Source organism: Oncorhynchus masou, chromosome 28 (assembly GCF_036934945.1).
Source record: "Oncorhynchus masou masou isolate Uvic2021 chromosome 28, UVic_Omas_1.1, whole genome shotgun sequence".
NCBI lineage: Eukaryota > Metazoa > Chordata > Actinopteri > Salmoniformes > Salmonidae > Oncorhynchus > Oncorhynchus masou.
Genome location: NC_088239.1, coordinates 81,298,616 through 81,323,615, shown reverse-complemented (window position 1 = coordinate 81,323,615; position 25,000 = coordinate 81,298,616). Strand labels below are relative to the sequence as shown.

The 25,000-nt window shown below is 44.5% G+C and overlaps 1 protein-coding gene across 1 annotated transcript in view; it reads right to left on the bottom strand.

Annotated features, from left to right (window-relative positions):
• Window positions 1-4,487: 4,487 nt before the first annotated feature.
• Window positions 4,488-25,000, bottom strand: part of LOC135517073 (fibrillin-2-like) — a 36,912-nt gene continuing 16,399 nt past the window's right edge. Inside the window, exons 6-8 of the mRNA XM_064941095.1 lie at window positions 5,033-5,109; window positions 4,757-4,805; window positions 4,488-4,649 (exon numbers count right to left, since the gene is read on the bottom strand). Coding sequence (XP_064797167.1) covers window positions 4,488-4,649; window positions 4,757-4,805; window positions 5,033-5,109 — 288 coding nt within the window. The remainder of the gene's footprint in view (window positions 4,650-4,756; window positions 4,806-5,032; window positions 5,110-25,000) is intronic.

Below are 25,000 nucleotides of genomic sequence, written 5' to 3'. Positions count from 1 at the left end.
GTGTATATAGCAAGTAAATAGGAGGCTCGTTTAAGGTAATTGAGGGTCAAGTTAAGCTATTTATAAAGGATTTGCTTTTTCGGCAGGGTTGAGAGCTGTGCATTTTGGCTGCACCTCGACTCTAGGTCACATTTGAGCACTCTTTTCCTCAGTAGAGATGTTAAATCTAGACTCTTTAAGCCCAGTGTGTAAATTTACATTGACAATGACCACACACACACAAACACCAATGAGACTATAAACACAGACGCAAACAACAGTGACACCCAGGAGCAGTTGTGACTATACATCTTTTTCCAATTCAGACAAAATGGAGTGTTCTCATCAAACAAGCTTGGTCTAAGATAAACAGCTAATTTAGCCTCTTGTTTTTGAGTTTGAGGACAAATTCAAATCAGAAGGATTAAAGGAGCAATCTGGCATTCAGACAACAACTAAATGGATTCCCAAGTGGTGCATCGCAGTGCTTGAGACCTCACTACAGACCTGGGTTCAATCCCGGGCTGTGTCACAGCTGACTGGGAGACCCATGAGGCGGTGCACAATTGGCTCAGCATTGTCTGGATTGGGGGAGGTTTCGGCTGGCCGGGATGATCTTGTCCCACCGCGCTCTAGTGGCAGGCCAGGCGCATGCTCGCTGGGTTAAGCTCACAGTGCGACTTGGAAGGAAGCATAGCTCTCTCCTGAGTCCATATGGAAGTTGCAGCGATGGGACAAGACTGTAACTACCAATTGGTGAAAAAAGGTGGTAAAATATAAAACTCAGCAAAAAAAAAATGTCCTCTCACTGTCAACTGTGTTTATTTTCAGGAAACTTAACATGTGTAAATATTTGTATGAACATAACAAGATTCAACAACTGAGACATAAACTGAACAAGTTCCACAGACATGTGACTAACAGAAATTGAATAATGTGTCCCTGAACAAGGGGGGGGGGGGTCAAAATCAAAAGTAACAGTCAGTATCTGGTGTGGCCACCAGCTGCATTAAGTACTGCAGTGCATCTCCTCATGGACTGCACCAGATTTTCCCGTTCTTGAGGACGGGAGACCATACAGGACTAACCCCTAGTGGGATTCATCAACAGGAGTCCATACAGGACTAACCCTATCATCAACCGGAGTCCATACGGGACTAACCCTATCATCAACAGGAGTCCATACAGAACTAACCCCATCATCAACAGGAGTCCATACAGGACTAACCCCTAGTGGGATTCATCAACAGGAGTCCATACAGAACTAACCCTATCATCAACAGGAGTCCATACGGGACTAACCCCATCATCAACAGGAGTCCATACAGGACTAACCCCATCATCAACAGGAGTCCATACAGGACTAACCCATCATCAACAGGAGTCCATACAGGACTAACCCCATCATCAACAGGAGTCCATACAGGACTAACCCTATCATCAACAGGAGTCCATACAGGACTAACCCTATCATCAACAGGAGTCCATACAGGACTAACCCTATCATCAACAGGAGTCCATACAGGACTAACCCTATTGGGATCATCAACAGGAGTCCATACAGGACTAACCCCATCATCAACAGGAGTCCATACAGGACTAACCCTATCATCAATAGGAGTCCATACGGGACTAACCCCATCATCAACAGGAGTCCATACGGGACTAACCCCATCATCAACAGGAGTCCATACATGACTAACCCCATGTGGGAATCATCAACAGGAGTCCATACAGGACTAACCCTAACCCTATCATCAACAGGAGTCCATACAGGACTAACCCCATCATCAACAGGAGTCCATACAGGACTAACCCCATCATCAACAGGAGTCCATACAGGACTAACCCTAACCCCATCATCAACAGGAGTCCATACAGGACTAACCCCATCATCAACAGGAGTCCATACAGAACTAACCCCATCATCAACAGGAGTCCATACAGGACTAACCCCATCATCAACAGGAGTCCATACAGGACTAACCCCATCATCAACAGGAGTCCATACAGAACTAACCCCATCATCAACAGGAGTCCATACAGGACTAACCCCTAGTGGGATTCATCAACAGGAGTCCATACAGGACTAGCCCCATCATCAACAGGAGTCCATACAGGACTAACCCCATCATCAACAGGAGTCCATACAGGACTAACCCCATCATCAACAGGAGTCCATACAGGACTAACCCCATCATCAACAGGAGTCCATACAGGACTAACCCCATCATCAACAGGAGTCCAGGACTAACCATATCATCAACAGGAGTCCATACAGACCCTAACCCTATCATCAACAGGAGTCCATACAGGACTAGTCCCCTAACCCTATCATCAACAGGAGTCCATACAGGACTAACCCTATCATCAACAGGAGTCCATACAGGACTAACCCCATCATCAACAGGAGTCCATACAGGACTAACCCCATCATCAACAGGAGTCCATACAGGACTAACCCTATCATCAACAGGAGTCCATACAGCACTAACCCCATCATCAACAGGAGTCCATACAGGACTAACCCTATCATCAACAGGAGTCCATAAGGGACTAACCCCATCATCAACAGGAGTCCATACAGGACTAACCCTATCATCAACAGGAGTCCATACAGGACTAGCCCCATCATCAACAGGAGTCCATACAGAACTAACCCCATGTCGGATTAATCAACAGTCCATACAGGAAGTACATGTTTGAGAATGTAAGCCATAGAACTTTATTCAGAGCCTGAAAAGGAAATTCCCTTTCAAAGAGACAGAAATTGGAACGAGACGAAAGGAAAGTGGCATACACCTGCAGCATTTACAGACATACCTATTCCTGATTTAGGAACCGAGTCCATTTAATACCAGACGCTGATCCTTCCCCTTCAATAGACTCTGTCTGAGTCCCAAATGGCATTCTATTCCCTAAAGTGCACTACTTTAGACCAGAGCCCTATGGGAGTAGTAGACGAAAGTACTGCGCTACTCAAATAGGAAGAAACCTCCGAGTCATCCCGCTGCCCTCTCTTTCCACTATTGAAGAAGCCTCCACTTCACATGTTAACAGCTTGGAAGCTTTGCCATCACATAAACGTATCATTAGTCATAGCATAGATAGTCTAAAAAAAGAGTGGTAACAGTGGGGATTCTGACTAAAAACAGTATGGTTTACGGGGACTTTTATTTTGAAATAATTCACTGAATATTCTGACCCACTGTTCCACATTTCTGTCATATATGACATGGATGTTGCATAAATACAAAGGCTGACACAACATTTCTGCAGGTGTTATGAAGTCTTTCTGTCAGATGTAATTAATGATGTATATCCCCTTCATATAAAGTGTTACCTATTGTTTTATAAGGCAATCAAATATCTCCTTGAGGGGAAAAAAAACACAATTGTTGTATCTTATTTAAAACAACAATTAATTTATGACTTTCAATACACGGCAGATCTGATGACAACCTGGTCAAGCAAAAGGTTTTCATGAGAAATAAAATATAATAAAATTCAGTTTCAAGTGAACCAGCTGTAGACTCAATCACATTGTTGTGCACAGTCGGAACTACAATAACCACTTTGTTTTAGCCTGAAATGGCCATCTGCCTATATTCCCTGTGTGGGTGACTGGACTAAATATCCTGAAAGAGCTAAGACCTGCTAAAATCACGTTACGTCAACCAACTGACCATCGGATATAGCCAGATATTCTTGGTGAAAGATAGAAACAAGATGAAAGTCAAGTAAGGTGAGTTGAAATCAGTTATATATATATATATTACATATTTAACTAGGCAAGTCCATTATGAACAAATTCTTGTTCACAACTACGGCCTACCCCGGACAACGCTGGGCCAATTGTGCGCCGCCCTATGGGACTCCCAATCACAGCCGGATGTGATACAGCCTGGATTTGAACCAGGGACTGTAGTGATGCCTCTTGCACTGAGATGCAGTGTGTCTTAGACTGCTGCGCCACTCGGGAACCTTGGTCAACCCATTAACACTGAGCTCCTATTCATAAAGCGTCTCAGAGGATGTTGCTCTAGGATTCTGTGTGGCTCAGTTGGCAGAGCATGGTACTTGCAACGCCAAGGTTGACGGTTTGATTCCCATATGGCACCAGTATAAAACCATTTTACTCTCACTCCCGCAAGGTTGAACGACTACTGTTTTTTTAGATTATTTTATTAGTCACATGCACAGGGTCGCAGATGTAATTGCAGGGTACAGTGAAAGTATTAAGTTCCGAGCTCCAACAGTGCATGTCAAAAAGAGAAGTGAATGAAACAAGAATAATACAATTTAAAAAATAAAATAATATATACATATTTACAACTGTAACAATGATAAATCTCCATTGGGGTGGTGGGGAAGGGTAAATGTCCATTGGGGGAGCAGTGAGCAGTGGGGGAGGGGTAGGAAGTCCAGGGGTCAAGGGGGGGGACAGGGAGAGGAGGTAGCTGCCTAGTGGTGGCTATTCAGCAGTCTGATGGTCGGGGGGTTAGAAGCTATTGGCCAGTCTGACAGTCTGACAGGTACCATCCTCTGTAGCGCCTTGCGGTCCGCGGCCGGACCAGGCTGTGATGCAGCCCGAGAGTGGTGCTCTCGATGGTGCTCCCGTAGAACCCTGTGAGGGCCCCCTCGGGGACAAGCCAAATTTCTTCAGCCTCCTGAGGTTGAAGAGTTGCCATCGTACCTCTACGCTACAGTGTCCTTGTGGTTTGACCATTTCAGCTGCTCAGAGATGTGTACATCGAGGAAGTTTGTGTTTTTTTACCATTTCCACGGCGCACCCGTTGATGGGGACGTTCTCAGCCTGGTTCCTCCTGAAATTAACAATCAGCTCCTTTGTTTTTTTGACGTTGAGGGAGAGGTTGTTAATCTGGCACCAAGCCGTCAGTGTGCCTACCTCCTCTCTGTAGGCCGTCTCGTTATTGTTGGTAATCAGGCCTACTACTGTTGATCGTCAGCGAACTTAATGAGGGAGTTTGAACTGTGAGAGGCCACGCAGTCGTGGGTATACAAGGAGTACAGGAGGGGACTGAGGACTCACCCTTGTGGGGCCCCCGTGTTGAGGATCAGTGTGGAAGAGTGTGCCTTCACCACCTCCAGGAAGTCCAGGACCCAGTTCTGTAGGCCGTGAGCTCGTGGTGAGCTTAGAGGGCACTATGGTTGGTAATCAGGCCTACTACTGTTGATCGTCAGCGAACTTAATCAGGGAGGGGGAGTTTGAACTGCACATCATGAGATGCCACGTTCAGTCGCACGGGGATGGTGGCCTTCTTGAAGCAGGTGGGGATAATGGGAGTACAGGATTTGGGGACTGAGGACTCACCCTTTGTGGGGCCAACCCCTTGAATTGAATTGTGTTGAGGATCAGTGTGGAAGAGGTAATGATGCCTACCTTCATGATGATGTTGACTGGCTTTCTTTTTTTGTGATCTGTGATGTTAGAAGCCCCTGCCACATACACATGGTGTCCGACCCACCAAATTGCTCCTTCACTTTGTCCCTATACTTGTGCCTCGTCATCTTGATCGATCTGTGTAGGGCATATTTGAACTGTTTAACCATACAATTGTCTCCAGTCTCCTTGCCATGTTTACAAGCATCATCTCTCTCCTTCAGTTTCCTGACAGGGCTGGAATCAAGCCACTGTTTTTGATTCGGGTAAGTTTTGAACGACACCATCGGTATCACATCATCTACAGTATGCACTTTTTTTCTGAGACTGGGTCGGCTTATGCATTCATGTTATCCCCAGACGCGCCACGGAACATATTCCATCCACGGAGCATGGATTCTGATTAGTCAGACCAGCGTTGTCCAAACCTGACCACCAGAACATCCCTCTTGAGCATTTGTTTGTAGGCGGGGAGGAGCAAAATGGAATTGTGGTCAGATTTGCCAAAAGTAGGACGGGAGAGGGCCTTATACCACTGTCGAAAAGAAGTGTAGCAGTGGACAAGAGTGGAATTTCTGCGAGTTGGACAGTTATGTGTTGATAGTAACTAACTTTCCCCCATTGCACCACTTGTTATTAGTCATGAAGCAGACACCACGGTCTTTGTTCTTGCCAGAGAGAGCCTGCTTCCTATCCGCTCAATGAACTGTAAAACTCGCTGGTTGTATTTAAGTTGGAGGAAAGCTACATTTCTGAGAAACCGAGTGTGTTGCAGAACCTGATGTCCCTCTGGAAGGAGATCCTCGCTCTGAGTTCGTCCCTTTGGAAAGAGATCCTCGCTCTGAGTTTGTCCCTTTGGAAGGAGATCCTCGCTCTGAGTTCATCCCTTTGGAAGGAGATCCTCGCTCTGAGTTCGTCACTCTGTATCTCGCTCTGAGATAATTCACTGACTGTTGAATCACACCAGTAGGGACGAGGTTGAACTATTACTGTTGTGATATGACTCACACCTATCAGTAGGGACAAATCAGTGAAGGGCACAGAGAAAAGTAGCTTGGCCCCTGATCTGCTTGTGCTCATTGTCAAGCATGTTTGGCTTGCAGACAACTTGCAAACTTGCAGACTGGTTTACGTGCTGCTGTGCGTTTTGTTGCTAACCTTACTTTGCTACCTGAAAACTTTAAGTTTTTTTACTTTTTAATTACCGTTTATATTTGTAGTTTTTCCCTCACTCAACTTTTTTTTCATTCAACTTTTTCACTCCGGACGCTTTATCTGGACACGGTTCGTCAGGACCTTCAATAGCCGAAGCTAAGTAGTAACATTAACATGATGCCTTCTAATTGCAGTCGCTGTACTCATAATATACAGGAGAACGATCGCCATATGGCGAGGAAAGCTGTGCTGCAAGCCCAGTTTACGACGCAATCGTTAGGTAAGGGTCATTTCAGTGTAGGAAAGGATGAAACGGCATCTGTGCCACCAGTAAGTACAGATAGTAGTATAAATCCCCTCGCACAGTCCCCGCAGCCGGACAACTTTCTCATGGCTTCTGGAGGGAAATGCTGTAGGAATGCTCAACCAGTGTCGCTCATTCAGCCGACAGAAACATTCAACCGGTTCTCCCCAGGATGCAGTGAGTTGAAGTCAGAGGCCGAGCTCTCTGGTCTCTGCTCCTCCTGTTACGGGGTCTGAGAGGCCGAGCCTTCTCTGGTCTCTGCTCCTCCTGTTACGGGGTCTGAGACGCCGAGCCTTCTCTGGTCTCTGCTCCTGCCGTTACGGGGTCTGAGACGCCGAGCCTTCTCTGGTCTCTGCTCCTGCCGTTACGGGGTCTGAGACGCCGAGCCTTCTCTGGTCTCTGCTCCTGCCGTTACGGGGTCTGAGACGCCGAGCCTTCTCTGGTCTCTGCTCCTGCCGTTACGGGGTCTGAGACGCCGAGCCTTCTCTGGTCTCTGCTCCTGCCGTTACGGGGTCTGAGACGCCGAGCCTTCTCTGGTCTCTGCTCCTCCTGTTACGGGGTCTGAGACGCCGAGCCTTCTCTGGTCTCTGCTCCTGCCGTTACGGGGTCTGAGACGCCGAGCCTTCTCTGGTCTCTGCTCCTCCTGTTACGGGGTCTGAGACGCCGAGCCTTCTCTGGTCTCTGCTCCTCCTGTTACGGGGTCTGAGACGCCGAGCCTTCTCTGGTCTCTGCTCCTGTTACGGGGTCTGAGACGCCGAGCCTTCTCTGGTCTCTGCTCCTGCCGTTACGGGGTCTGAGACGCCGAGCCTTCTCTGGTCTCTGCTCCTGCCGTTACGGGGTCTGAGACGCCGAGCCTTCTCTGGTCTCTGCTCCTCCTGTTACGGGGTCTGAGACGCCGAGCCTTCTCTGGTCTCTGCTCCTGCCGTTACGGGGTCTGAGACGCCGAGCCTTCTCTGGTCTCTGCTCCTCCTGTTACGGGGTCTGAGACGCCGAGCCTTCTCTGGTCTCTGCTCCTGCCGTTACGGGGTCTGAGACGCCGAGCCTTCTCTGGTCTCTGCTCCTCCTGTTACGGGGTCTGAGACGCCGAGCCTTCTCTGGTCTCTGCTCCTCCTGTTACGGGGTCTGAGACGCCGAGCCTTCTCTGGTCTCTGCTCCTGCCGTTACGGGGTCTGAGACGCCGAGCCTTCTCTGGTCTCTGCTCCTCCTGTTACGGGGTCTGAGACGCCGAGCCTTCTCTGGTCTCTGCTCCTCCTGTTACGGGGTCTGAGACGCCGAGCCTTCTCTGGTCTCTGCTCCTCCTGTTACGGGGTCTGAGACGCCGAGCCTTCTCTGGTCTCTGCTCCTGCCGTTACGGGGTCTGAGACGCCGAGCCTTCTCTGGTCTCTGCTCCTCCTGTTACGGGGTCTGAGACGCCGAGCCTTCTCTGGTCTCTGCTCCTGCCGTTACGGGGTCTGAGACGCCGAGCCTTCTCTGGTCTCTGCTCCTGCCGTTACGGGGTCTGAGACGCCGAGCCTTCTCTGGTCTCTGCTCCTGCCGTTACGGGGTCTGAGACGCCGAGCCTTCTCTGGTCTCTGCTCCTCCTGTTACGGGGTCTGAGACGCCAAAGCTTCCCACCATTAGCTCTGACAAATTGAAAACCCTAGTCATTGGTGACTCCATTACCCGCAGTATTAGACTTAAAACGAATCATCCAGCGATCATACACTGTTTACCAGGGGGCAGGGCTACCGACGTTAAGGCTAATCTGAAGATGGTGCTGGCTAAAGCTAAAACTGGCGAGTGTAGAGAGTATAGAGATATTGTTATCCACTTCGGCACCAACGATGTTAGGATGAAACAGTCAGAGGTCACCAAGTGCAACATAGCTTCAGCGTGTAAACCAGCTAGAAAGATGTGTCGGCATCGAGTAATTGTCTCTGTCCCCCTCCCAGTTAGGGGGAGTGATGAGCTCTACAGCAGAGTCTCACAACTAAATCACTGGTTGAAAACTGTTTTCTGCCCCCCCCCAAAAGATAGAATTAGTAGATAGTTGGCCCTCTTTCTGGGACTCACCCACAAACAGGACCAAGCCTGGCCTGCTGAGGAGTGACGCACTCCATCCTAGCTTGAGGGGTGCTCTCATCTTATCTACGAACATAGACAGGGCTCTAACTCCCCTAGCTCCACAATGAAATAGGCTGCAGGCTAGGCAGCAGGCTGTTAGCCAGCCTAGCAGCTTAGTGGAGTCTGCCACTAGCATAGTTAGTGTAGTCAACTCAGCTATCCCCATTGAGATCGTGTCTGTGCCTCGACCTAGGTTGGGAAAAACTAAACATGGCGGTGTTCGCCTTAGCAATCTCACTAGAATAAAGACCTCCTCCATTCCTGTCATCATTGAAAGATATCGTGATACCTCACATCTCAAAATAGGGCTACTTAATGTTAGATCCCTCACTTCCAAGGCAGTTATAGTCAATTAACTAATCACTGATCATCATCTTGATATGATTGGCTGACTGATACATGGTTTAAGCCTGATGAATTTACTGTGTTAAATGAGGCCTCACCTCCTGGTTACATTAGTGACCATATCCCCAGCGCATCCCGGGAAGGCGGAGGTGTTGCTAACATTTAATACAGCAAATTTCAATTCACAAAAAAACCCTGACGTTTTCGTCTTTTGAGCTTCTAGTCATGAAATCTATGCAGCCTACTCAATCACTTTTTATAGCTACTGTTTACAGGCCTCCTGGGCCATATACAGCGTTCCTCACTGAGTTCCCTGAATTCCTATCGGACCTTGTAGTCATAGCAGATAATATTCAAATTTTTGGTGACTTTAATATTCACATGGAAAAGTCCACAGACCCACTCCAAAAGGCTTTCGGAGCCATCATTGACTCAGTGGGTTTTGTCCAACATGTCTCCGGACCTACTCACTGATACATTCATACTCTGGACCTAGTTTTCTCCCATGGAATAAATGTTGTGGATTTTAATGTTTTTCCTCATAGTCCTGGACTATCGGACCACCATTTTATTACATTTGCAATCGCAACAAATAATCTGCTCAGACGCCAACCAAGGAGCATCAAAAGTCGTGCTATAAATTCTCAGACAACCCAAAGATTCCTTGATGCCCTTCCAGACTCCCTCTGCCTACCCAAGGACATCAGATGACAAAAATCAGTTAACCACCTAACTGAGGAAATACATTTAACCTTGTGCAATACTCTAGATGCAGTTGCACCCCTAAAAACTAAAAACATTTGTCACAAGAAACTAGCTCCCTGGTATACAGAAAATGACCGAGCTCTGAAGCAAGCTTCCAGAAAATTGGAACGGAAATGGCGCCACACCAAACTGGAAGTCTTCCGACTAGCTTGGAAAGACAGTACCATGCAGTATCGAAGAGCCCTCACTGCTGCTCTATCATCAATTTTTCCAACTTAATTGAGGAAAATAAGAACAATATGAAATGTATTTTTGATACTGTCGCAAAGCTAACTAAAAAGCAGCATTCCCCAAGAGAGGATGGCTTTCACTTCAGCAGTAATAAATTCATGAACTTCATTGAGGAAAAGATCATGATCATCAGAAAGCAAATTACAGACTCCTCTTTAAATCTGCGTATTCCTCAAAAGCTCAGTTGTCCTGAGTCTGCACAACTCTGCCAGGACGTAGGATCAAGAGAGACACTCAAGTGTTTTAGTACTATATCTCTTGACACAATGATGAAAATAATCATGGCCTCTAAACCTTCAAGCTGCATACTGGACCCTATTCCAACAAAACTACTGAAAGAGCTGCTTCCTGTGCTTGGCCCTCCTATGTTGAACATAATAAACGTCTCTCTATCCACTGGATGTGTATCAAACACACTGAAAGTGGCAGTAATAAAGCCTCTCTTGAAAAAGCCAAACTTTGACCCAGAAAATATAAAAAACTATCGGCCTATATCGAATCTCCCATTTCCTCTCAAAAGTTTTTGAAAAAGCTGTTGCACAGCAACTCACTGCTTTCCTGAAGACAAACAATGTATACAAAATGCTTCAGTCTGGTTGTAGACCCCATCATAGCACTGATACTGCACTTGTGAAGGTGGTAAATGACCTTTTAATGGCGTCAGACCGAGGCTCTGCATCTGTCCTCGTGCTCCTAGACCTTAGTGCTGCTTTTGATACCATCGATCAACCACATTCTTTTGGAGAGATTGCAAACCCAAACCCAAGTCCTGGCCTGGTTTATATCTTATCTGTCGGAAAGATATCAGTTTGTTTCTGTGAATGGTTTGTCCTCTAACAAATCAACTGTAAATTTCAGTGTTCCTCAAGGTTCTGTTTTAGGACCACTATTGTTTTCACTATATATTTTACCTCTTGGGGATGTCATTCGAAAACATAATGTTAACTTTCACTGCTATGTGGATGACACACAGCTGTACATTTCAATGAAACATGGTGAAGCCCCAAAATTGCCCTCGCTAGAAGCCTGTGTTTCAGACATAAGAAAGTGGATGGCTGCAAACATTTTACTTTTAAACTCGGACAAAACAGAGATGCTTGTTCTAGGTCCCAAGAAACAAAGAGATCTTCTGTTGAATCTGACAACTAATCTTGATGGTTGTACAGTCGTCTCAAATAAAACTGTGAAGGACCTCGGCGTTACTCTGGACCCTGATCTCTCTTTTGACGAACACATCAAGACTGTTTCAAGGACAGCTTTTTTCCATTTATGTAACATTGCAAAAATCAGACATTTTCTATCAAAAAACTATGCGGAAAAATGAATCCATGCTTTTGTTACTTCTAGGTTAGACTACTGCAATGCTCTACTTTCAGGCTACCCGGATAAAGCACTAAATAAACTACAGTTAGTGCTAAATACAGCTGCTAGAATCCTGACTAGAACCAAAAAATGTATCATATTACTCCAGTGCTAGCCTCCCTACACTGGCTTCCTGTTAAGGCAAGGGCTGATTTCAAGGTTTTACTGCTAACCTACAAAGCATTACATGGGCTTGCTCCTACCTATCTTTCTGATTTGGTCTTGCCGTACATACCTACACGTACGCTACGGTCACAAGACGCAGGCCTCCTAATAGTCCCTAGAATTGCTAAGCAAACAGCTGGAGGCAGGGTTTCTCCTATAGAGCTCCACTTTCATGGAATGGTCTGCCTACCCATGTGAGAGACGCAGACTCGGTCTCAACCTTTAAGTCTTTATTGAAAACTCATCTCTTCAGTAGGTCCTATGATTGAGTCTTGTCTGGCCCAGAAGTGTGAAGGTGAACGGAAAGGCACTGGAGCAATGAACCGCACTTGCTGTCTATGCCTGGCCGGTTCCCCTCTTTCCACTGGGATTCTCTGCCTCTAACCCTATTACAGGGGCTGAGTCACTGGCTTACTGGTGCTCTTCCATGCCGTCCCTAGGAGGGGTGCGTCACTTCAGTGGGTTGAGTCACTGACGTGGTCTTCCTGTCTGGGTTGGCGCCCCCCCCCCCTTGGGTTGTGCCATGGTGGAGATCTTTGTGGGCTATACACGGCCTTGTCTCAGGATGGTAAGTTGGTGGTTGAAGATATCCCTCCAGTGGTGTGGGGGTTGTTGTGCTTTGGCAAAGTGGGTGGGATTATATCCTGCCTGTTTGGCCCTGTCCAGGGGTATCATCGGCTGGGGCCACAGTGTCTACTGACCCCTCCTGTCTCAGCCTACAGTATTTATGCTGCAGTAGTTTATGTGTCGGGGGGCTAGGGTCAGTCTGTTATATCTGGAGTATTTCTCATGTCTTATTCGGTGTCCTGTGTGAATTTAAGTATGCTCTCTCATTCTCTCTTGCTCTCTTTCTTTTCTCTCTCTCTCAGAGGACCTGAGCCCTCAGACCATGCCTCAGGACCACCTGACATGATGACTCCTTGCTGTCCCCAATCCACCTGGTCGTGCTGCTGCTCCAGTTTCAACTGTTGTGCTTATGATTATTTGACCATGCTGGTCATTTATGAACATTTGAACATCTTGGCCATGTTCTGTTATAATCTCCACCCGGCACAGCGAGAAGAGGACTGGACACCCCTCATAGCCTGGTAACTCTCTAGGTTTCTTCCTAGGTTTTGGCCTTTCTAGGGAGTTTTTCCTAGCCACCGTGCATCTACACCTGCATTGCTTGCTGTTTGGGGTTTTAGGCTGGGTTTCTGTGCAGCACTTTGATATATCATCTGATGTAAGATGGGCTACATATAAATACATTTGATTTGATTTGACAATGAGTGACATTGAAATTTATGGTGCATTCCAATTCGCTAACCTAATCCCCACCTTATGCACCTGTTGATAGGCTAGACATTTTGCTGACACCTGTTCAAAACTCTCTGATCTGATCTTCTAGAGAAAATAAAAGCATGAGAATCAGAACGCACCACCTGTCTGGGTCGGACTGGCTTTCAGGGTACCCAGTCAGCTGACACGGGAGAGAGGAAATAAGGCTAGAGTAGGCTTACTGGACCCCTCCGTCCCCCCACTGTCCGTTACTATGGTCTATCCTAATGCCTCAGCAAACATGTGTTCTACACTAGGGCCCAAATCGCCTTGCAGGTCAGCTAACAATACACCTTGCAGGTCAGCTAACAATACACCTTGCAGGTCAGCTGACAATACACCTTGCAGGTCAGCTAACAATACACCTTGCAGGTCAGCTGACAATACGCCTTGCAGGTCAGCTGACAATATGCCTTGCAGGTCAGCTGACAATACGCCTTGCAGGTCAGCTGACAATACGCCTTGCAGGTCAGCTGACAATATGCCTTATAGTTCAGCTAACAATATGCATTGCAGGTCAGCTAACAATAAGCCTTGCAGGTCAGCTAACAATACACCTTGCAGGTCAGCTAACAATACGCCTTGCAGGTCAGCTAACAATACACCTTGCAGGTCAGCTAAGGTCAATACACCTTGCAGCAGGTCAGCTATACAGGTCAGCTTACTACACCTTGCAGGTCAGCTAACCTTGCAGGTCAGCTGACAATACACCTTGCAGGTCAGCTAACAATACACCTTGCAGGTCAGCTAACAATACACCTTGCAGGTCAGCTAACAATACACCTTGCAGGTCAGCTAACAATACACCTTGCAGGTCAGCTAACATTACTCCTTGCAGGTCAGCTAACAATACACCTTGCAGGTCAGCTAACAATACTCCTTGCAGGTCAGCTAACAATATATGCACCTTGCAGGTCAGCTAACAATAGGTCAGCTAACAATACACCTTGCAGGTCAGCTAACAATACACCTTGCAGGTCAGCTAACAATACACCTTGCAGGTCAGCTAACAATACTCCTTGCAGGTCAGCTAACAATATGCCTTGCAGGTCAGCTAACAATACACCTTGCAGGTCAGCTAACAATATGCCTTGCAGGTCAGCTAACAATATGCCTTGCAGGTCAGCTAACAATACACCTTGCAGGTCAGCTAACAATATGCCTTGCAGGTCAGCTAACAATACACCTTGCAGGTCAGCTAACAATATGCATTGCAGGTCAGCTAACAATACACCTTGCAGGTCAGCTAACAATATGCCTTGCAGGTCAGCTGACAATACACCTTGCAGGTCAGCCTTGCAGGTCAGCTGACAATACAGCTAACAATACACCTTGCAGGTCAGCTAACAATACACCTTGCAGGTCAGCTAACAATACACCTTGCAGGTCAGCTAACAATATGCCTTGCAGGTCAGCTGACAATATGCCTTGCAGGTCAGCTGACAATACACCTTGCAGGTCAGCTAACAATATGCCTTGCAGGTCAGCTAACAATACAAGGTCAGCTAACAATACACCTTGCAGGTCAGTCAGCAGGTCAGCTAACAATAGCTGCCTTGCAGGTCAGCTAACAAGGTATGCCTTGCAGGTCAGCTGACAATATGCCTTGCAGGTCAGCTAACAATATGCCTTGCAGGTCAGCTAACAATACACCTTGCAGGTCAGCTAACAATATGCATTGCAGGTCAGCTGACAATATGCCTTGCAGGTCAGCTGACAATACATTGCAGGTCAGCTAACAATACCTTGCAGGTCAGCTAACAATATGCCAGGTTACCTTGCAGGTCAGCTAACAATATGCATTGCAGGTCAGCTCAGCTAACAATACAGGTCAGCTACAATACCTTGCAGGTCAGCTAACAATAGGTGCCTTGCAGGTCAGCTAACAATATGCCTTGCAGGTCAGCTAACAATACACCTTGCAGTCAGGTAACAATATGCATTGCAGGTCAGCTAACAATACACTTGCATCTCAGTGCCTTGCAGTCAGCTAACAATACACCTTGCGTCTAACAATACCTGTCAGCTGACAATAGCCTGGTTTGAATCCAGGCTGCTAACAATCACATCCAGCTAACATGATTGGGAGTCCCACAGGTCAGCTAACAATACACCTTGCAGGTCAGCTAACAATACACCCTTGCGTCGTCTGGGTTTGGCCCTTGCAGGGCCGTCATTGTAAATAAGAATTTGTTCTTAACTGACTTGCCTAGTTAAATAAAGGTAAAATAAATATCAACATTGTATTAATAATGAGACACCAGTTGCAGAGCATTATGGGTAGTGTAGTACAGCATGCTGTACAAATACAAATACACTGAGTACACCAAACATTAGGAACACCTCCCTAATGACTATCCCCGGGCGCCAAAGATGTGGATATCGATTAAGGCAGCCCCCCCCCCACCTCTCTGATTCAGAGGGGTTGGGTTAAATGCAGGAGATAACTTTCAGTTAAAGCTATTCAGTTGTACAAATGACTAGGTATCCCCCTTTCCCTAATATTGAATTGCACCCCACCCCCCTCCCCATTTGCCCTCAGAATAGCCTCAAATCATCAGGGCACTACAAGGTGTCGAAAGAGTTCTACAGGGATGCTGGCCCATGTTGACTCCAATGCTTCCCACAGCTGTGTCAAGTTGACTGGGTGTCCTCTGAGTGGTGGACCATTCTTGATAGACACGGGAAACTGTTGAGCGTGAAAAACCCAGCAGCGTTGCAGTTCTTGACACACACCGGTGCGCCTGGTACCTACTACCATGCCCCGTTCAAAGGCACTTACATATTTTGTCTCCCCTTCATCTACACTGACTGAAGTGGATTTAACAAGTGACATCATTAAGGGATCATGACTTTCACCTGGATTCACCTGGTCAGCCTCCGTCATGGACAGAGCAGGTGTTCTTAATGTTTTGTGCACTTAGTGTATATGAGTATGGCTAATGTCATTTGTGAACACTTAAGTATCTTGAGAAGATCCAGCTAGCAGTCAAAGTCACTTGGCACATATTTAGCCATTAATCCTGTGTACTTAATTGACTACCATCCATTGTGTGAGCAATTCATATCTTGTCACCCAACACATAACAGTTAGTCAGTGATTACTGCCAATGCAGCTGTTGGGAGAGGGGCTACAGCTGTACCAAGAACAGACGTCTCCTCGAAAACCGAGACATCCCTTCCTTGTGACACGTGGATCAGTTTGGATAGGATTGGGCGAGGGGAGGCTGATCCTAGATCTGTACCTGTGAACCTTTAGAGAACAAATGTGTTTCTTGCAACATCAGGCGAATGTTTTATACAAACATTCTATAATCATCCGCACGACTGGGCAGTTTTTGTGTTATGAGAACATAACAATTGTTCTTTGAACTCCTTTTGACCAGGGGCATTATGGTATTATATCACGGTATATTATGGTATATTATGGTATTATATCACCGTATAATATGGTATGATATTATGGTATATTATGGTAAGATATTATGGTATGATATTATGGTATTATATCACGGTATATTATGGTATATTACGGTATTATATCACGGTATATTATGGTATATTATGGTATTATATCACCGTATAATATGGTATGATATTATGGTATATTATGGTAATATATTATGCTATGATATTATGGTATTATATCACGGTATATTATGGTATATTACGGTATTATATCACAGTATATTATGGTATTATATTGTGGTATATTATGGTATATTATGGTATTATATTGTGGTATATTATGGTATTATATTGTGGTATATTATGGAATATTAGGGTATTATATCACAGTATATTATGGTATATTATGGTATTATATCACGGTATATTATGGTATTATATTGTGGTATATTATACTATATTATGGTATATTATGGTATTATATCACTGTATATTATGGTATTATATCACGGTATATTATGGTATATTATGGTATTATATCACGGTATATTATGGTATATTATGGTATTATATCATGGTATATTATGGTATTATATCACGGCATATTATGGTATTATATCACTGTATATTATGGTATTATATCACGGTATATTATGGTATATTACGGTATTATATCACGGTATATTATGGTATATTATGGTATTATATCACCGTATAATATGGTATGATATTATGGTATATTATGGTAATATATTATGCTATGATATTATGGTATTATATCACGGTATATTATGGTATATTACGGTATTATATCACAGTATATTATGGTATTATATTGTGGTATATTATGGTATATTATGGTATTATATTGTGGTATATTATGGTATTATATTGTGGTATATTATGGAATATTAGGGTATTATATCACGGTATATTATGGTATATTATGGTATTATATCACTGTATATTATGGTATTATATCACGGTATATTATGGAATATTATGGTATTATATCACGGTATATTATGGTATTATATCACGGTATATTATGGTATTATATTGTGGTATATTATACTATATTATGGTATATTATGGTATTATATCACTGTATATTATGGTATTATATCACGGTATATTATGGTATATTATGGTATTATATCATGGTATATTATGGTATTATATCACGGCATATTATGGTATTATATCACTGTATATTATGGTATTATATCACGGTATATTATGGTATATTATGGTATTATATCACGGTATATTATGGTATTATATCATTGTATACTATGGTATTATATCACGGTATATTATGGTATTATATCACAGTATATTATGGTATATTATGGTATTATATCACGGTATATTATGGTATATTATGGTATTATATCACGGTATATTATGGTATATTATGGTATTATATCACGGTATATTATGGTATATTATGGTATTATATCACGGTATATTATGGTATTATATCATGGTATATTATGGTATTATATCACGGCATATTATGGTATTATATCATGGTATATTATGGCATTATATCACGGCATATTATGGTATTATATCACTGTATATTATGGTATTATATCACGGTATATTATGGCATATTATGGTATTATATCACGGTATATTATGGTATTATATCACGGTATATTATGGTATTATATTGTGGTATATTATAGTATATTATGGTATATTATGGTATTATATCACTGTATATTATGGTATTATATCACGGTATATTATGGTATATTATGGTATTATATCACAGCATATTATGGTATATTATGGTATTATATCATGGTATATTATGGTATATTATGGTATTATATCATGGTATATTATGGTATTATATCACTGTATATTATGGTATTATATCACGGTATATTATGGTATTATATCACGGTATATTATGGTATATTATGGTATTATATCACGGTATATTATGGTATATTATGGTAATATATCACGGTATATTATGGTATATTTGTCACGCCTTGGTCTTAGTATTGTGTGTTTTAGTTTATTAGTTAGTCAGACCAGGGTGTGACATGGGGTTATGATGTATTGTATTTTCGTTTTGGGGTTTGTAGTGTTTGGGATTGTAGTTGATTAGGGGTGTGTGTGTGGTTAATTAGGTTGGCTGCCTGAGGCGGTTCTCAATCAGAGTCAGGTGCTTCTCGTTGTCGCTGATTGGGAACCGTATTTAGGTAGCCTGTATTTCGCTTTGCATTTCGTGGGTGATTGTCCCTGTCTCTGTGTAGGTTGCACCAGTCAGGCTGTATTAGGTTTCGTTCTGTTTGTTGTTTTTTTTTTGTATTTATTTAGTTATTCGTGTTAGTTTGTTCGTTTTGTCTTCATTCAATAAACATGAGTAACTTACACGCTGCATTTCGGTCCGACTCTCCTTCAACAACAAAAGAACGCCGTTACAGAATCACCCACCAAACTCGGACCGAGCAGCGTGTCAACAGGCAGGAACAGCGTAATCAGGAGCAGCGTGTTAACAGGCAGAGACAGCTGGAGCAGCAAAGGGAGGAGGAATTATTCGAAGAATGGACATGGGAAGACGTGCTGAATGGTAAAGGTTGCTATACTTGGGAGGAGATATTGGCTGGAAGAAATCGCCTCCCATGGCAACAGGTGGAGGCACTAAGGAGAGCAGAGGCAGCCGGAGCCGACGTTACGAGGGAACACGGTTGGCAAGGAAGCCCGAAAAGCAGCCCCAAATTTTTTTTTGGGGGGGGCTATCAGGGAGTATGGCTGCGTCAGGTAGGAGACCTGCGCAATCTCCCTGTGCATACCGGAGGGCTAGAGAGACCGGACAGGCACCGTGTTATGCAGAGGTGCGCACGGTGTCCCCAGTGCGGGTGCATAGCCCGGTGCAGTATATTTCAGCTCCGCGTATCGGCCGGGCTAGATTGAGCGTCGAGCCAAATGTTATGAAGCCGGCTCTACGCATCCGTTCTCCAGTGCGTCTCCTTGGGCCGGTTTTCATGGCACCAGCCTTGCGCTCTGTTTCTCCGGTTTGCCTACATAGCCCAGTGCGGGCTATTCCACCTCGCAGCACTGGCAGGGCAACCGAGAGTATTCAACCAGGTAAGGTTGGGCAGGCTCGGTGCTCAAGAGCTCCATGCGCCTGCACGGTCCGGTCTATTCAGAACCACCTCCACACCCCAGCCCTCCAGTAGCAGCTCCCCGCACTAGGCTTCCTGTGCGTGTCCTCGGCCAAATACCACCAGTGCCAGCACCACGCATCAGGCCTACAGTGCGCCTCGCCTGTTCAGCGCGGCCAGCGCTTTCTCCCTCTCCTGCGCTGTCGGAGTCTCCCGTCTGTTCAGCGGTTCTAGAGCCTTCCTCCTCTACAGCGCTGCCGGAGCCTCCTGTCTGTATACAGCAGCCTGAGCTGCTAGTCTGCATGGAGTTGCCAGTCTGCATGGAGCTGCCAATCTGCAAGAAGCCGCCAGAGCTGTCAATCTGCATGAAACAGCCTGAGCCGTCAGTCAGCATGAAGCAGCCAGATCTGCCAGTCAGCCAGACTCTTCCAGATCTGCCAGTCAGCCAGACCATTCCAGTCAGCCAGACTCCTCCAGATCTGCCAGTCAACCAGACTCTTCCAGATCTGCCAGTCAACCAGACCATTCCAGATCTGCCAGTCAACCAGACCATTCCAGTCAGCCAGACTCCTCCAGATCTGCCAGTCAGCCAGACCATTCCAGTCAGCCAGACTCTTCCAGATCTGCCAGTCAGCCAGACCATTCCAGATCTGCCAGTCAGCCAGACCATTCCAGTCAGCCAGACTCTTCCAGATCTGCCAGTCAGCCAGACCATTCCAGATCTGCCAGTCAACCAGACCATTCCAGATCTGCCAGTCAACCAGACCATTCCAGATCTGCCAGTCAACCAGACCATTCCAGATCTGCCAGTCAACCAGACCATTCCAGATCTGCCAGTCAACCAGACCATTCCAGATCTGCCAGTCAACCAGACCATTCCAGATCTGCCAGTCAGCCAGACCATTCCAGATCTGCCAGTCAACCAGACCATTCCAGTCAGCCAGACTCCTCCAGATCTGCCAGTCAGCCAGACCATTCCAGTCAGCCAGACTCTTCCAGATCTGCCAGTCAGCCAGACCATTCCAGATCTGCCAGTCAACCAGACTCTTCCAGATCTGCCAGTCAGCCAGACTCTTCCAGATCTGCCAGTCAGCCAGACCATTCCAGTCAGCCAGACTCTTCCAGATCTGCCAGTCAGCCAGACTCTTCCAGATCTGCCAGTCAACCAGACTCTTCCAGATCTGCCAGTCAACCAGACTCTTCCAGATCTGCCAGTCAACCAGACTCTTCCAGATCTGCTAGTCAGCCAGGATCCGCCAGTCGGCCAGGATCCGCCAGTCAGCCAGGATCTGCCAGTCAGCCAGGATCTGCCAGATCTGCTAGTCGGCCAGGATCCGCCAGTCGGCCAGGATCCGCCAGTCAGCCAGGATCCGCCAGTCAGCCAGGATCCGCCAGTCAGCCTGGATCTGCCGGATTCTACTTCCTGGCTGAGCTTTTTCTCAGTACTGGGCTTTTTCTCGGTGCTGGGCTTTTTCTCGGTGCTGGGCTTTTTCTCGGTGCTGGGCTGCCTCTCAGTGCTGAGCTGCCTCTCAGTGCTGAGCTGCCCCTCTGTCCCGAGCTGCCCCTCTGTCCCGAGCTGCCCCTCAGTCCCGAGCTGTCCCTCAGTCCCGAGCTGTCCCTCAGTCCCGAGCTGCCCCTCAGTCACGAGCTGCCCCTCAGTCACGAGCTGCTTTTCTATTATGTAGGGTTCTGGGTGAGGACTATTCGGCCATGGTCGGCGGTTAGGGTGGATTATCTATGGACGCGAAGGGGAGAAACATTGACATTTTTGAAGTGGGGTCCACGTCCGGAGCCGGAACCGCCACCATGGACAGATGCCCACCCGGACCCTCCCTATGGTTTTGAGGTGCGTTCGGGAGTCCGCACCTTAGGGGGGGGGGGTTCTGTCACGCCTTGGTCTTAGTATTGTGTGTTTTAGTTTATTAGTTAGTCAGACCAGGGTGTGACATGGGGTTATGACGTATTGTATTTTCGTTTTGGGGTTTGTAGTGTTTGGGATTGTAGTTGATTAGGGGTGTGTGTGTGGTTAATTAGGTTGGCTGCCTGAGGCGGTTCTCAATCAGAGTCAGGTGCTTCTCGTTGTCGCTGATTGGGAACCGTATTTAGGTAGCCTGTATTTCGCTTTGCATTTCGTGGGTGATTGTCCCTGTCTCTGTGTAGGTTGCACCAGTCAGGCTGTATTAGGTTTCGTTCTGTTTGTTGTTTTTTTTGTATTTATTTAGTTATTCGTGTTAGTTCGTTCGTTTTGTCTTCATTCAATAAACATGAGTAACTTACACGCTGCATTTCGGTCCGACTCTCCTTCAACAACAAAAGAACGCCGTTACAATATTATGGTATTATATCATGGGATATTATGGTATATTATGGTATTATATCATGGTATATTATCGTATTATATCACTGTATATTACGGTATTATATCACGGTATATTATGGTATTATATCACGGTATATTATGGCATTATAGTACTGTATATTATGGTATTATATCACGGTATATTATGGCATTATATTACTGTATATTATGGTATTATATCACGGTATAGTATGGTATTATATCACGGTATATTATGGCATTATATTACTGTATATTATGGTATTATATCACGGTATATTATGGTATATTATGGTATTATATCACGGTATATTATGGTATATTATGGTATTATATCACGGTATATTATGGTATATTATGGTATTATATCACTGTATATTATGGTATTATATCACGGTATATTATGGCATTATATTACTGTATATTATGGTATTATATCACGGTATATTATGGTATATTATGGTATTATATCACGGTATATTATGGTATATTATGGTATTATATCACGGTATATTATGGTATTATATCACGGTATATTATGGTATGATATTATGGTATTATATCACTGTATATTATGGTATTATATCACGGTATATTATGGTATTATATCACGGTATATTATGGTATTATATTGTGGTATATTATGGTATATTATGGTATTATATCACGGTATATTATGGTATTATATTGTGGTATATTTTGTATATTATGGTATTATATCACGGTATATTATGGTATATTATGGTATTATATCACGGTATATTATGGTATTATATTGTGGTATATTATGGTATTATATCACGGTATATTATGGTATATTATGGTATTATATCACGGTATATTATGGTATTATATTGTGGTATATTATGGTATTATATTGTGGTATATTATGGTATTATATCACGGTATATTATTGTATTATATCACGGTATATTATTGTATTATATCACGGTATATTATTGTATTATATCACGGTATATTATTGTATTATATCACGGTATATTATGGTATGATATTATTGTATATTATGCTATTATATCATGGTGTATTATGGTATATTATGGTATTATATCACGGTATATTATGGAATGATATTATGATATGATATTATGGACCATTATGGTATAATATTATGGTATGAGTGAATACAAAAGTCTGGCTGCAACCCAGTCTTTAAAAAAAATCATTTTGGGGATATTTTCATTTTTTTCAAAGAGGGATAGCATAAAATGAGAGGGGAGCCAAAGAGAGAGGGAGACGCAAAATAGTGTAGAGTCGGGAATGTACCTACACTGCTTCAGGCAGTGCTGTTACCCACTACATTATACTCAGTTACAGCATAGTCAGTTACCCACTACATTATCCTCAGTTACAGCCTAGTCAGTTACCCACTACATTATACTCAGTTACAGCATAGTCAGTTACCCACTACATTATCCTCAGTTACAGCATAGTCAGTTACCCACAACATTATCCTCAGTTACAGCCTAGTCAATTACCCACTACATTATCCTCAGTTACAGCCCAGTCAGTTACCCACTACATTATCCTCAGTTACAGCCTAGTTAGTTACCCACTACATTATCCTCAGTTACAGCCTAGTTAGTTACCCACTACATTATCCTCAGTTACAGCCTAGTCAGTTACCCACTACACCATCATCAGTTACAGCCTAGTCAATTACCCACTACATTATCCTCAGTTACAGCCCAGTCAGTTACCCACTACATTATCCTCAGTTACAGCCCAGTCAGTTACCCACAACATTATCCTCAGTTACAGCCTAGTCAGTTACCCACTACATTATCCTCAGTTACAGCCTAGTTAGTTACCCACTACATTATCCTCAGTTACAGCCTAGTTAGTTACCCACTACATTATCCTCAGTTACAGCCTAGCCAGTTACCCACTACATTATCCTCAGTTACAGCCTAGTCAGTTACCCACTACATTATCCTCAGTTACAGCATAGTCAGTTACCCACAACATTATCCTCAGTTACAGCCTAGTCAATTACCCACTACATTATCCTCAGTTACAGCCCAGTCAGTTACCCACTACATTATCCTCAGTTACAGCCTAGTCAGTTACCCACTACATTATCCTCAGTTACAGCCTAGTCAGTTACCCACTACATTATCCTCAGTTACAGCATAGTCAGTTACCCACTACATTATCCTCAGTTACAGCCTAGTCAGTTACCCACTACACCATCATCAGTTACAGCCTAGTCAGTTACCCACTACATTATCCTCAGTTACAGCATAGTCAGTTACCCACTACATTATCCTCAGTTACAGCCTAGTCAGTTACCCACTACATTATCCTCAGTTACAGCCTAGTTAGTTACCCACTACATTATCCTCAGTTACAGCCTAGCCAGTTACCCACTACACCATCATCAGTTACAGCCTAGCCAGTTACCCACTACACCATCATCAGTTACAGCCTAGTCAGTTACCCACTGCATTATCCTCAGTTACAGCCTAGTCAATTACCCACTACATTATCATCAGTTACAGCCTAGTCAGTTACCCACTGCATTATCCTCAGTTACAGCCTAGTCAATTACCCACTACATTATCCTCAGTTACAGCCTAGTCAATTACCCACTACATTATCCTCAGTTACAGCCTAGTCAGTTACCCACTGCATTATCCTTAGACCAGTGGTGTAAAGTTCTTTACTACATTCCTAAAGAAATTAACATACATTTTCCCTGACACTCAAAAGTACTCATTACATTTTGAATGCTTAGCAGGACAGGAAATTGGTCAAATCCCTAGTCATCCTTACTGCCTCTGATCTGGCGGACTCACTAAACACACATGCTTAGTTTGTAAATGATGTCTGAGTGTTGGAGTGTTCCCCTGGCTATCTGTAAATGATGTCTGAGTGTTGGAGTGTTCCCCTGGCTATCTGTAAATGATGTCTGAGTGTTGGAGTGTTCCCCTGGCTATCTGTAAATGATGTCTGAGTGTTGGAGTGTTCCC